Genomic DNA, 14,866 nt, shown 5'->3' with positions numbered 1-14,866 from the left:
CTGGTCAGACAGTGTTCATTCATTTACTGTAATGGCAGCTCTGGCAGTAGTGCAAATCACATGTTTGTGTAAAGCTGCTCATTCTAATATGTTATCATTTTTAAAATAACAACTATAAATAGTAACACAGGGACTCCACAAATAATAAACAGATTAATCATTGATTTGATGATGTTTTCTGTAAGGAGACATTTACAGTATTTATGGAAGGAGTCTCCAGTGTCAGTCAGTTACTTTTCTGATACTGGAAAATTTGTAGTTTGTATATTCTTGTTTGTCAGTAACATGATAAGCTGCATTTTTTGTTTTATTAACTTCAAGTTAGAGTAAAGAGAGAGAGAGAGAGAGAGAGAGAGAGAGAGAGAGAGAGAGAGAGTGAGAGAGAGCCTGCTGAGGGAAAAACTGATTATACTGTAGCTGCTATACATAAGTGTTAACAAGAACGAACTTGTCTCACTGATGTTCCACAACATTAAATGTGTGATGTGTTGTTCATTAATAAGTTATAGGTTTTAATTGTTGGTAAATTGCTGTAGTTTAAGAGGAATAAAAACTTTGGAACATGCTATTAGAGGAAAAAATCAGCTTCTCCGTGGTAACAGTAACTCTGATTCGCAGTATGGCCTATCATTTGGTATTGTTTATGTAGTATTAGTTTTATTTTGTAAACATTCTTTGAGAATGGCACGGTCAAATACTTATATATTTATTTATCTTGTCAGTGAACGGGTACAAATAAATCACTGCCACACTACTGATTTTTAGAAACCAGCGAAAAGGTTTATTTGTTTTAGAAATGACAAATTCAGAACCGGATGCAGTGTGTGTGAGATATTGCACAAGAGTGTGAGGGGGTTTGTTTTATAACCTTTGGCTTAGCATTTACAGTATTGTGTCTAATGAACGAGAGACAGATATAGAAAATTGTAATGCTGCGAAAAGGTTAAGTAGTTCAGAGGTAAAGTATTTATTTATCATTTAGATTTGCATATTGAGGATATTTTGCCTCAGCTCTATCTGCCTGAAGCTCAGATACTCTGGTTCACAAGCTTATCTCAGTCTTTTATCAAGACAGGTGATTTGTAGCTTTGGAAAAAAGCACCATCTTTAAAAAGAAAAAAGAAAAAAAAAAAGTATTCTCATACAAAACTACATCATTAATTGTAAATTGCTGCTGGCAAAAATTCCAATTAGATTACCGAAAGGGTTTGATAATGGACATGCCAGTGTTCTCAGTGTATATGGCACATGTGATATACTGTACATGTAACAGTTTCTCAGCGTCCCTATCCTTGAAAATTCTAGCTTACACACACGCACGCGCACACACACACACACACACACACACACGCGCGCACACACACATTGCAACTGCCTGAAAAAACTGCAAGCACTGCATTATTTAAGTCTGTACAGGCACTCAGTAACAGTTAAAGTCATATAGGAACGTTGATGAGAGAACATTCCAGAGAGAAAGGCAGCATAATACATAGCCACATGTTACACTAAGACTGAGTAGTGTATCAGAAAAATTACAGAAATGACTTAATCACATAAGTCACAGGAATACTGGAATAACAACTTTCCCTTCCCAAAAACTCATATATATTCATTATTACTAACTTATTACACATGCAAACATTTCATCCGTCTATCCAAACTGATTTGTGAAGATTCTACTTTTAATTCTACTTAAAGTACATATATATGGCTGTGTTTCCTTACAAACACTAAAAACAAATAACCAGGTTAGTCAGCGGGTGTTTTACATTTAGCTAATGATCGATAAAAGCAGACAGAGGCTTTGGTGTGTTTCTTGCTGCATCTAAAATAATACTTAAAAAGTAAGACGATTCATTCTTGATACACTCACTGCATTTGAAAGAAAGTGAGGATTGACTAAAGCCTTTTTAAAGAATGAACTATGTAATGAAACTCTAAGCGATGACTGCCATACCAATGTGTAGAATTAACCATTACAAATGTTAACCGTTTCTTTAGTGGGTTGTGGCCCTTTGAGCGTCTGCTAGGTCTGTCGGGATCTTAGCACTCAGAAGTGAGCTGACGTAAGGCCAGATCCGGTCCGTCTCTGTGTCCGAAAACATGTGCAGGATGCCTTTGGCCCTATAAATGCATATTACAACTTTAATGAACTTTAATGCACAATCATCACAAATGCTCTATTTACATGCAAACATTTTCCACCATTTTAATCAATGAATTTCAGATAAACTGTTTACATGCAACTCTTTTCGTTACATTCAGATAACATGTGATCTATGCGTGAGATGAGCAGCATTTAGTGTTGATGTTACCACAGCAACAAGAAATACAGTGTTTAACTAGTGGCTCAGAATATCTGCCTTGTATTTATAAGGTTTAAATATCAGTCTCAGCGTATAAGTAAAATATTCGATTTTTCAGGAGTATACACTTAAATTTATGGCATTTGGCAGATGCCCCTATCCAGAGGGATTTACGTTTAGGGTTAATGACCTTGCTCAAGGGCGCAGCAGTTGCAGCTTGGCAGTGCTGGGATTTGAACTTATGACCTTCCAGAATAGAGTATGCAAAGATTGTTAAATATAAAATGTGTACATAAAGATCCAATCAGATTACCCACCTGGTCGGATAGAAACTTCATTCAACTTGATTAGTCTGGTTTATTCGTTTCTTTTTTTTTTTTAAATTCCTATTGAGCTATCAGTCTGATGATTGACATATTATATTGAGCGCTGTTGAATGCTCAATTCTGATTGGTCAGAAGGTGTTACTTTTCTATAACAGCAGCAAATCACAGATTTATATTAATGCACTCGTTCCAATATATTATCTTTTCTATAGTAACAACTTGCACAGGTACTTGTATGGTAGATGTGCAACATAGATTTATTAAAGAAATGTGTAAATGTTGGTATGCTGAGGTTTTATGTTGAGGAGATTGAATTATTTAATATTTTTTGGAAGGAGTCTCCAGTGTCAGCCTTATGAAAGAGCTGTAAATTTAAGTTTCCTGGTACAGAATCGTCTTTACGATGAAGGACCAGTTTCTCTGTAACATGACAAGCTGCATTTTTTGTCATATTAGATTTGAGGGAGTTAAAAGAGAGGCTGATGAGGGAACGCCTGTTTATAGCTACTATTACGTAAGGAATAACTTGTTCTGCAAATGTTCCACAACATTAAATGTAACTATATATATATTTAGTGAGATATATATATAGAGAGAGAGAGAGTGAGAGAGAGAGAGAGAGAGAGAGAGAGAGAGGGAGAAAATGTACACTGAGAAATTAAGTGGAATAAAACGCTTTGGGAAAACTATGTTAAACTGTTTTTGTTGTTGTTAAACTGTGCAACAGTGCAGATTTTTCAGTGTGACATACTAGTGACATCATCTAAAAATGCATGAATTTAACCCCAGAAGTTAAAAAATAAAAATAAAAATACACCTGCATTGAAACAAAGCAGCAACTTCCCGTTATATGTCATTTGACAACCATTTTCATTTTTAGTGTTCTGTCCATTAATCCATGTCAGCTGCACTGTATCACTGTATTGGTACTTGCTGACAACACTCTGCATTCATTACACTGCTGTTGCATTATTATTACACAAAGCTTAACTCAACCCCAAAGCAGTATTCTGTAGTGCCTAAATCCAGGTCACACACCTCTCTAGAATGTAACACATCTTTCCATTTGGTTTCACTAGCAAACCTCACGTGATCTGAAACGCTCTAGCTATTCAAACTCGACTGACTGGAACCACTGTTGAACTGACTCATACTGTTTCTTTAATGGGTTCTTGAGACTTAATCACATTTGGCTGGAATGCTTTAATTGGCCCAGAAGAGAAAATTTATTTCTCATTGACATTTAAACAACATGCAAAACAGCTTTAGGGGTAGCAGGAAACATTAACAGCAACAAATAGCTACAGCTTTTAATGAAATGTCTGAATTACTGTCTTAGTATTTCACTAACACTTCCATGGTTTATGTTGCTTGTATTTTCACTTTTAAAAGAACTATAGTAATTTACCTGCAGTTGCCAGGAAAGTACTGTAAATTTACAGTAAGTAATTGAAAAACATACAGTATATAGTGTAATATATTTTCAGGTAATTACTATTTATAGTATTTGTTACTGTAATTATGTTTATAGTAATGTAAACATTTTTATAATCATCTATATTCCAGATGATTCTACAGTAATTTACTGGCAGGAAATAGTATAGAATGACACTATACAATAAAATAAAATAAAATAAAATAAAACCCACTACACTACACTATAGTTTTTATGTGACTTACAAATGAGGCAGGATACAATTGAACATTTTGAGTCTTGCTCAAGCACCCAATCAGGGCAGCTTGGCAGTGCTGAGGTTTGAACACACAACCTTCTGATCTGTAACTCAAATTACAAAGTAATTAATTGATTAATTAATTAAATTGATAAAAATTGTTTTTTTAATTAGTTAATTACTTAGGAGAGCGAACACGGCTATTGTATCTTGTCACACCTTTGGTCATGTACAGTCTCTCTGAGAACCAGTGACTCTAACACTGATCAAGCTTGTGTTGCTCATTAACTGTCATGACCCCCTGGGGGCAATTCCACCTTGGATCACTAGAGGGCACCCCTGTTCCCCATGTAGAACTTCTTCCTCTGTTGTCCCCCTCCATTTTCTGTGTAACCTTACTCTCGGGTTACTTGTTTCCCTGATTGGTTGGTACTCTATTTAAGTTCCCTGTGTTTCTTCCTTAATTGCTGGAGTATTAACTCATGTTAGGTTATATTTGAGTTTCTGGTTTTCTTATGTTTGTTATTTGCACTATGTTTTTGATTATTTAGCTTTTTTTTGTGTTTACATTCTAGTTTATTTAGTTCTGATAATCCTGGTTCCTAGTGTGTTTACTCCTCGTGTTTATTCCGTAAGTCCGTTTCCTTGAGCCTGTTCCCTGTGTTGTCTTCAATAAAGAAATTCTGCAAGTGCATCCGCCTCTCTGTTCTCTCCCTCATCACATTAATAAAAAGAGAAGAGCCTATCCTCGGTCTGATTCTGTAAATGTTTGGTGTCAATTTATAACTTGTGCAAAGAAAGTTTGCACAAACTCCAAGCTTTTGCCACAGAGTGCACACCTCAATAAACTTACCTGTATAAATCTATAACAGGCTTTGCCACGTCTTTGTAATGCCTCAATCTGGCAACCAGAGCCTCTGGTTTATCATCTTCATGTTGAATCAGTGGCTCTCCACTGATATCATCTACTCCCTAGGAACAGAAAGACAGAGAACACATGGGTCTTGTTGTACACAAGTTCCTCACGAAGTTCTGGAAATGTGACATTATAAATATTTTTATACCACACAATAGCGCTGTTGAATTCTCAAATCTGTTTAGTCAGGGTACAAGTGCTCTAAATGTTATTGATGACAATAAAAAAAAAAAATTCCCTGACGTTCCACAACTTTAAATGCAATTCTAAATGGATATGTTATATATTTTTTTGCCTTTACAGAGACGATTTCAATATATCAGTGGCAGTCTTAGTAAAACAACCCTGAACTCACAGATTTGTAAAATTCAATGTTTCTTGGAACAGCCATGAAAACGGATCAGACAGTACACACATGCCCTGAACACTCTTGGAGAGAAGCACTGTCTGCCCTCTTTCATATGCATGATCTCACAGACACTCTTTATTGGCCAGTATTTTTCAGATCAAAAAGCGGGGGGTAAATACCATCCATATAGCACGGTCAGATTGCATCACAGAGCAGCTTTTCCAAGCTCTGGTTGTAAATCTAGGTGATAAGAAAAAACTTGCCAAGACAATATAAAAAAGAAATCTTGAGAGGAACCAGACTCCCATGAAGAGGGCCCCTGATTTTCTGGGCAATACCAGATAGTGAGACAAAACTAACAGCTGTCTAACAGCAATGTGCCGTTCCCCCATTTCCGAATCCACCAGCGATCCTGGAATCAACAATCCAAACCAGTTCTGACATTGGCACATTCCCAATCTCCTGCATACTGAATGACTCACCTGTTACTCATTACAACTCATTCATTTTCTTTTATACTGTATGTATATACCAGACATTCTTTCACTTCATGTGAGGTTTTGCCTTTTGTGTGTGCATTTCTTTGAGGTTTCCCCATTGACCATCTCTGCTTTTGATTTACGGCTTGATCCTCTGCCTTGATCTGTGTGCATGGGCGGCTGTAGCGGGTTGTCCACTAATCGTAGGGTTTGGCGGTTCGATTCACGGCCCACATGGCTCCACATACCGAAGTGTCCTTGGGCAAGACACTGAACCCCAAGTTGCTCCCGATGGCAAGTTAGCACCTTGCATGGCAGCTCTGCTACCATTGGTGTGTGAGTGTGTGTGTGAATGGGTGAATGAGACACAGTGTAAAGCACTTTGGATAAAAGCACTATATAAGTGTAGCCCATTTATGAGGATCGACCTCTGCCTATTTGACATCGATTTGCCTCTCAGTTAGGATTGCTAATAAATAGCTTGCATTTACACTCTAACAGAAGAGTCACATGAACTTCATGTGTAAATAATCGTATGACTCATGAAATTTATGTCATTTTTAGACACTTCATGTTAGCTTGAGTAGGAGCTCAGGAGGTGAACTAATCATTTCTGTTTCCTGTGCATAATCTATGCCACTGTCATATGACAAAAGAAGGAATGACTCAAGAGGTGAACTAATAATTTCTACTTCCTGTACAGAGCCTATACGTTTACATAATCACGTTTTCACGTTATAAATGAATGAAAGAATTTTTGCATATGTATGGCCAAGACACAATGAACAAATCGCACTCGGAGACAACATGTTATTCCCGAGTCATATAAAAGATTCATTTAAAATGATCGAATCGTTCATGAACAACCCATCACTATTTCAAATGTGTTTTTTCCACATAATTAATTTATTTTTGTATGTTAATTTTTGTTATTTTTGTATGTTATATGTTAATTTTTCATTTACACAGATATGATTTTCTTGCATGAATGAACTCTTCACATGATCACATATTGTTTAAATGATGTCACATGTTTACTTGACTTCGCATGTTCAATTTCAGGACATAGCAAATGTTTAAATTTACCTTCGTGTTTTCAACATGTAATCACATATTACTCCCATCACATATCGTTCACATTTGTCTAAATCTCATGGGGGTTTTTTTCTATTAATTTACTAATCGAATGTCTTCCTTTTAAGAAAACAAAGGATTCATCCAATTAAATTTTTGTTAAAAATCACAGCACAATATCCTTTCTCTCACTGCAGAACAGGAAAGAAGAGACATCTACCTGGACACGTGGAGGGTTAAAGCGCATGTTGTACACCCTCCCGCTGGCCGGGTGGATCCAGCGATGGCGCAGTCTGTCCTTCAACGTCTCTAGAGGAATGTTAAGACTAATGACCACATCGAGCTCGCAGGCACTGTTCAGAGCCTCGGCCTGGGCTAGAGTCCGAGGAAAACCTAGAGGGAAGAACAAGACACTGAAACTTTACAGAACAAATCAATTTAGAGATCCATTGGTTCTCATATGATTGCACTGGCTGGTACAAGGCTCCTATCAGACAGAAAAATCCATAGGATTGATTTTAGTCTCTTTAGCTTCTGCACAGGCTAGGGAATGCATGAGATAAATAAATAAACTGTCACATTTAAGCTATTATTCAGTACAGTGAGTCTAAACAGTCCCTGAAGTCTTGAAGGTCAAGGCAGCTGGAGATGTTTCATTTAGAAGCAGAACTGATACGCTTTCCATTAGATTAGTAAAAGGTCTTTAATATTTTATCAAAGGTCCAGTTGCCATTACTACCAAACAATGACAGACATTCTTCTACAATATCTTACCATAATTTACCCCTTACACCATGTGGCTTTGTCACTGCAAATACACCATACCTTTGAATCCAAGACTATAATGAAGTGTATTCTGACTTGAACAGGTTTGCTGTTCAAGAGGAACCGGGCACCAATGTTTACAAACCTTGGAGCAGATCAGGCTTGTCAAAGTCAGACCCCACCCTTTATGCCTGGCAACTGTTTATATCTGATCTTTTACTGATTGAAGGTATTTAACTAAACATGTAAACTGCATTTTTGCCAAGCAGCTGCTGCCATGTGAAGTATTCACTTGCTATAGTGTTTGTGTAACATTTAGTCTTATTTAGCAGCCGATTTAACACCTGGGGATTTTGGAAAGTATGTAAACATATCATGGTACTTCTGCTGTGTTCAACTGAAGCTTGTATCTCCACATTTCTGACCTCCTACTTGGAAAAACCACAGAAAGTCCCCTCGACATGGAACTTAGACTTAGAAACTCAGAGTTCAGCATATGATGTCATGTCAGTATGGTTGCTCACACTGTCAACAGTAAATAAACTTATGACTTCACTACTTTAAATGTAGTATTTACTTTAGATCAATAAACAGCGAGACACTGACCATACAGGTCATTGTTCTGAGAACGTTTTTGCCCCATGTTATAGCTCAAACGTGCCAAGCTCAAAAATGACCTAATCATGAGTTCAGACTTCCCACTACTGAGTTAAGTCAACTGCATCATTAGTTGTGCTAGTGTTTTGCTTTAAAAAGCACTTGTGAAATGTATTGAGAAAATCAAACAATTGGTATAAAAAAATCAGTTGCTTGTTACTAAGTAACAGTGTCATACAAGCACTGACACTCAGTACGTTTACATGAACAACAATAATCCAATATTAACCCGATTAAGACGATACTCTGATTAAGAAACTACCATGTAAAGACCATTTTTTTATTACCTTAATCTGATTAAAGTCATACTCGAAGTAAACACAAATCGAATTAAGACATGTGGAGTATTCCTGTTTTAGTCGCATTATCGACGTGTATTACAGACATGTACACACCTCAATCACTCTATTAACGTCGTGTGGGAGTTTTCACCACATTTTGCGACAGGACAGGTACACACACGGCAGTGCTCAACCTTTTGACGGCAAACAAGAGAGCACGGCTGCGTCCGAAACCGCGTACTTACCTGTTCTGTTATATTGTTAGCGAAATACAGGTATCTCGACTACTATATAGTAGGAAAGTACACGGTTTGGGACACAGCCCACGACTTCAAGCAGTCGTCTATTTGCACGTATAGCATGACAAATAATTAACTGCACTTGAAGCGTTCCTAAAATTTTTAAAATAAAAACACCCAAAACTGTATACGGTACCATAACGAAGATCAACTGTATGTTAATACGTGAAATTCTGGAGGGAACGTCGGACGGCGTCGCGCGGTGACGTAATGACGTGTGCTGTTAATCGCTCTATGTTCTACAGTATGTAAAACGGGAACATGAAAGGAATATTCTAAAAGCGACTCATGTAAACACCTTAATCACAATATTGTCTTACTCAGAATAAGGTCCATAATTAGATTACTGCTGTCCATGTAAACGTAGTCACTGTCAATTCCCATGATGCCAAGGAAAGTATATCCTGTAATGTTGTAATATTCAAGTACACTAGCAGTTTTCTCAAATATCTCACAGCACTTGGAGCCAGTACTTAAAAATAACAGACTGGGATTTGTAAAGTTTGGACTTTGTAAATGTTTGCTCATACATAAAACATTTATTGGATAATTAATGTCCCAGTCCTCCCTTAGTCCTGGCCAAATTGCACCTGCTGTATATCCCTCTATGGTTTGCATTATTGTACCGTAGGGTAAAAAATACGTGTTTGTTTTTTTCTGTGTAAAAAAGAACAAACATAATCGATTTTATTTGACTTATTTTTAATTTTGTTGGAGTCTTGAGTCTTGAGGCAACATTCAGCCATAATGGGAAACATCAAAAGAAGTCAAACTCAATGCCCCACTTGAGGAAGAATTGAAGAATGAAATTTGGTTCCTGTTTTTGTTGCAGCAACTCAAAATTGGTCATGGTGCCAGGATGCAACACAATATCACAGGGACATACAGTATAAGAAAAGAGGATCCTAACATCTGTTTCAGTGAAAATACAGAAAAACAAACTCATGAACACAGGGCTGACACGCTTCTTTCTTTCAGTCTGTAGTATCTCAAACCGTTCCCACACATCCTCTAATTAGTATAAAATAATCAGTTGCTGTTATCACTTACAGTACAACAATTATAAATAGTAGTTCCTTCACCCCTTCTTCGTTTTTTAAAACTAAAAAAAAACTAAGCTTATCATGTTACTGAGAAACTAGAAAGTGCAAAGTCCTCTGTGCTAAAGAGTGTTCTATGTTAGAAAGTTTTAGCTCGAAAGTTATAGCATTACCTCATGAATATTACAAAGTGTGGACACTGGAGCTTCCTTCTGTAAATGTTAAATAAACATCTGCTCACAGAAAGCTTCACCATATAAATAAGTATAGATTTTTTCTTTGTAACTTAAAATAAATATTTGTAATCCACTTATTGTTAAGGTTAGACTGTGTAGAGCATCTGCCATACAAGCCCCTGTCAATTAACGGTTACTATAGGAACAGTAACATATTGGATTAAAACATCAACCTGTGATTTGACTTTCATCTGACTTAAAACTATTGTCAGGGCTGCCATTATGGAAAATGAATCAACGCATTCTAACCAATCGGAATCAAGAATTCAAATGCGTTGTGTTATTGATCAAGGTAAGAACATGAATAGACACCAGGAACTAGAAAACTTGAGGAATCTGATGATTAGAGCCACCATAAATGTTGCCTTGCTTGTTCCTCTACTTCTAGAGATTGTTCCTGTGCATTTGAGCAAACTGCTTATCTAGGCTCGATGAAACATTGCAACACTGTTGCCCCTGCCCGAATATATTGTAGTAGCCTTGCAAATTGCCAAATCAAGGACAAATTCCTGGAAAAATACAACTGTATCAACAAATTCTCAAACACGGAGGACAGCATGCAGTTTTTACTTATTCCATGATACATGAACTAAAAGTACTTTCAGTCCATTCTGGAATATTATTTATTTTGTGGTATTGAAGCCTAATGATAATACTGAATTACTTTTAATCTTTATATTGCTCATGGATGACCTGTTACATGTAATTCAGCACATGCACATATTTAATTAAATAAGGTGCAATAGAAAATCCCTGTTGCTCTAATTTATATTGAATGTACTGTATGATAATGGTAGTCTTACGATACTTTAAAGATCTTAGAAAACTGAATAAACCACTAAGCCTGAACCAAAGACAAACGATACTAACAAAAACACCTACTGTGAAGAAACACGATATTAAAGTTCATCCAAAATCCTGTTTGGAAGCTATAAGAAGTGGTGCAAAACATATATAATAGACTCGTATTTTTCTATACTGTACCATCCAACAGCCAGCTGTGGCGGGTCATCTCCACTAGCCGGGGAAGCATCAGGCGGGTCATCACATGGTCTGGCACCAAAGCACCTTTCTCTATGTACGTTTTAGCCAAAACTCCAGCCTCTGAAAGGACGGATTAGATTAACAACACTGACCAATATTATGACTGCATTCTGATAGTATTAGATCATAAAACATTCAAAAATATTTTTACATTTTTAAATATTCCATAATATTCTAAATGATATAATGAGTCTTTATTGGTCACATATACATTACAGCACAGTGAAATTCTTTTCTTCACATTCCCCAGCATTTCAGGAAGCGCAGGGTCAGCCATGATGCATGATACCCTGGAGCAGAGAGGGTTAAGTGCCTTGCTCAAGGGCCCAACAGTGGCAGCTTAGCAGTGCTGGGGCTTGAACCCCTGACCTTCAGATCAGTAACCCAGCGCCTTAACTTTCAAGCCACCACTGCCCCGTATATAATAGACATGAGAACATCGACACAGCCAGCGTGAATTAGTGATAATCTGTCAAATCAAGCTGATTTAGCAGCAACAACAAAAACGCATAGTGCATCATCCCAATTATTTAGACTTATATTTATTATTGGTAATTAGTATAGCTCAAGTTTTCTTTCTTTGCTGTAGTTAGTCTGAAGGTAGTACATAGTTGCTGTTGATGTGCTTGATGTTGAGTTGCTGTTGAATACTTACAGGTAAAATCTAGGGAGTGTCTACATACAAATTCATTGTGGTTTCAATAAGCAAATGTTTGTGCCAACCATAATCTTTTATTACTAATGCGAAATAAGTGATATCAAATTTTACAAAGGATTGCCATGCTTACAGCTGCAGGGTTCCTGGTTCAATCTTGGGCTTGGGTTATTGTCTGTGTGGTGTTTCTGTGCATGTTCTCCCCATGTCCATGTAGGTTTTTGGTTTCCTCCACCTACCACTGGCTATGCTAAAACTGCTCCTAGTTGTAAATAAGTGCATGAATGTGTATGCATGGTGCCCTGTGATGGACTAGAGTCCTATGCAGGGTGTATTCCTGCATCGTCCTCGGGTACTGGATCCACTGCAACCCTGACCAAGATAGAGTGGTTACTGAAGATGAATAAATGAATGAATAAAATTTCCATAGGAACTACAAGGTACTGTTGTCTCTCAGTTCCACTGATAGCATGAGATTTACACAACAACGCTCTCAGACATACTGTATGCCCTCAGCTTGAACTTTTGGGTGCATTATACTATAAGTGGTTTTGACTGTCTAAACTATTTGTAAATGAAAATATACCACTGTAAATTATTTGCGTGGATATTTTTAAAAGTGCGTTAGGTCAGATTAGTCAATTTTTTTCAAGATTAGATCTCTAAAAAGAGGGTTTGACATATGAATATTTTTTTTCCCCCTTAATGCCACCCTCTTCCCATTCCTGCCCATTTTCTTAAAAGGATCCAGGATCTACAGAATCTACAGGATCTACAGTGGCCTGTTAATAAGAGTGTCCATAAAATGACTGATAAGCGGTCCAACCAAACCCAAACAAGCATTCTGGACCGGAAGGCACGTTTCTCATCCACTTAATACACCACTTCCTGAGGCAGTGGCTTAAACTATTATTTCTGATCAAATCTTACATATTTTCCAGGTTATTTGGACGAAGTAAGAATTTTTTTAATCGACTATCGCACCATTAAATAATATTTCTTGATTATTATGACATGAAGGGAGTCTTTGTCTTTCCTTCATACCTCCAACATTTACAAAGCATCACAAACTTTTCTTCTCTGAGAACTAAGCCTACATGACCAATGCTCTGTCCTGTAGTTTGTACTTTGTATAACATATCGATTCATATACGTTTTTCTTATTATTATACGAGAACACGCTAAAGTAAGCGACAGATTATCGACAGTTAGAAGGCGAAAACTTAACCAAAGACTACTCTGTGTGAGCAGAGACCTTTACGCTCAGGACTAAGAACTTGTGCAAAATAAATAAATAAAGAAATAAATAAAACATCACAGGGCCAAGAGTACCAGTTTTTAATCCCATTTCAGTCTCATGAATGTTTACACGTTCGCAGGTTTTAAGATGACCTATTGAAGAATGTTATTTCTAGTTAAAACACACACACACACACACACACACACACACACACAAAACCCAAACCAAAACAAAACAAAAACCGACTGGGATTTATGTTTTCAATGGTATAGCCTACACTCTATTTATAAGTATGCGTTTCATTTCATTTCATTTCATTTCATTTCAAAGGACTGCCTTAAAGCACTCTGAATATTGCATGAATTAGACTTTCTGGAAATTTCCTTTAAGCTCGTGAGAGTTTTTGGTCGCAGGAGCTCGTGCACGGGGTTCTTGGTACGAACTTTGGCCACCAATAGTGCTAAACAGCATTCCAAAACAATTCGCCTCTTACAGTAACTATGGTAACGGCGTTACTATTTTGGTTCTATAAGGCGATTGATTTATTGTACTACAAAGACAAAGCTTTTTATACTATACTAGGTGAACTATTCTGACTGAGTAGGGGTTTTTTTTCACGGTCGCGTGAGGTTTTGCACGTAGCTGTAAGTAAAACTGTATGTACGGGGGAAAGCACGCACCCGTTTTGGCCACGATGTTCTCGCGCAGGAAGTCACCGCTGGACAGATGTTGCAGGCCGAAACTGCTCGCCACCCGCTCCGAGATGGTGCCTTTCCCCGAGCCCGGGGGACCCAAGATCACGGCTCGGAACAGCTTAGACATTTCCTTCAAACACTGAACCTGGACAGAGTTACAAGAGCTCCATCAGATCTTTATCTACACGCAGTGCATACTCTCTTACTCCCGTGCACTTCTCTTCACTAAAGGAAAGCGAGAGTGACTTGAGATTTTCTGGAGTGAAAAGACAGAAGAAAAGAGTTGGGGGGAAATAAAGGGGGAAGAAAAAAAATCAAGGCAAACCCGCCCCCAACCTGATGTGCAGTTTATGGTAGCTTTTTCACTGATAGAAACAATCCTGCGTTTTCTTCTTGTTAGACTACTAACGCGTTTATATCCGACCTCCACCCACCCCGTGCTGGTGGGGTTACCTCTTTCCCTGCAAATGATTGGACGAGAGATTTAAACGCCCTATTTTTTCCACACACACGCGCGCGCGTGCACACACACACACACACACACACACACACACACACACACACACGAGAAAAAAAAAGCAGGCGAAGGCATGGAGAGAAATCAGGCACGCGCAGGATCATGGTAGTTGAAGTCCTTCAACTACAGTCACAATAAACAAACTTGACTTCAAGTTTAAGACAAGGAAAGACAGATAAAAGACAGATGCAAAGATGTCTTCGCAAAATTTTTTTTTTTTTTTAATGGATTGAAATGTCTACATATACAAATTATACTGACGATACAGGACAGTAAACAGTCATGAAAGCGATGAAGTAAAGAAAAAGTAAAGA

At 37.5% G+C, this 14,866-nt stretch overlaps 1 protein-coding gene across 2 annotated transcripts; it reads right to left on the bottom strand.

Moving 5' to 3' along the window:
• Nucleotides 1–626: 626 nt before the first annotated feature.
• ak4 (adenylate kinase 4) lies at nucleotides 627–14,507 on the bottom strand. Of its 2 annotated transcripts, XM_053635891.1 has the most exons (6): nucleotides 14,372–14,507; nucleotides 14,021–14,180; nucleotides 11,386–11,505; nucleotides 7,344–7,516; nucleotides 5,159–5,277; nucleotides 627–2,124 (listed from the first exon to the last, which is right to left on the bottom strand). In XM_053635891.1, the coding sequence occupies exons 2-6, from the start codon at nucleotides 14,160–14,162 to the stop codon at nucleotides 1,998–2,000; spliced, it is 681 nt and encodes a 226-aa protein (XP_053491866.1). In that variant the 5' UTR covers nucleotides 14,163–14,180; nucleotides 14,372–14,507; the 3' UTR covers nucleotides 627–1,997. The 2 variants fall into 2 exon arrangements, with proteins under 2 accessions (XP_053491866.1, XP_053491865.1); XM_053635890.1 differs by lacking the exon at nucleotides 14,372–14,507 and having other exon boundaries at nucleotides 14,021–14,365.
• Nucleotides 14,508–14,866: the final 359 nt, after the last annotated feature.

The sequence above is a fragment of the Ictalurus furcatus genome, chromosome 11 (genome assembly GCF_023375685.1).
Source record: "Ictalurus furcatus strain D&B chromosome 11, Billie_1.0, whole genome shotgun sequence".
Classification (NCBI taxonomy): Eukaryota; Metazoa; Chordata; class Actinopteri; order Siluriformes; family Ictaluridae; genus Ictalurus; species Ictalurus furcatus.
The sequence above is the reverse complement of the archived record's forward strand: the minus strand, read 5'-3'. Positions and strand labels throughout refer to the sequence as shown.

Bases quoted from the DNA above. Each gene is read 5' to 3' on its own strand.
- ak4 (XM_053635891.1), bottom strand. From the start codon at position 14,162: ATGTCTAAGCTGTTCCGAGCCGTGATCTTGGGTCCCCCGGGCTCGGGG. The intron at 11,506-14,020 runs GTGCGTGCTTTC...CCGTCCTTTCAG, and splicing joins GAACATCGTGGCCAAAACGG to AGGCTGGAGTTTTGGCTAAA. The intron at 2,125-5,158 runs GTAAGTTTATTG...ATGCATTTATAG, and splicing joins CCTGTTATAGATTTATACAG to GGCCAAAGGCATCCTGCACA.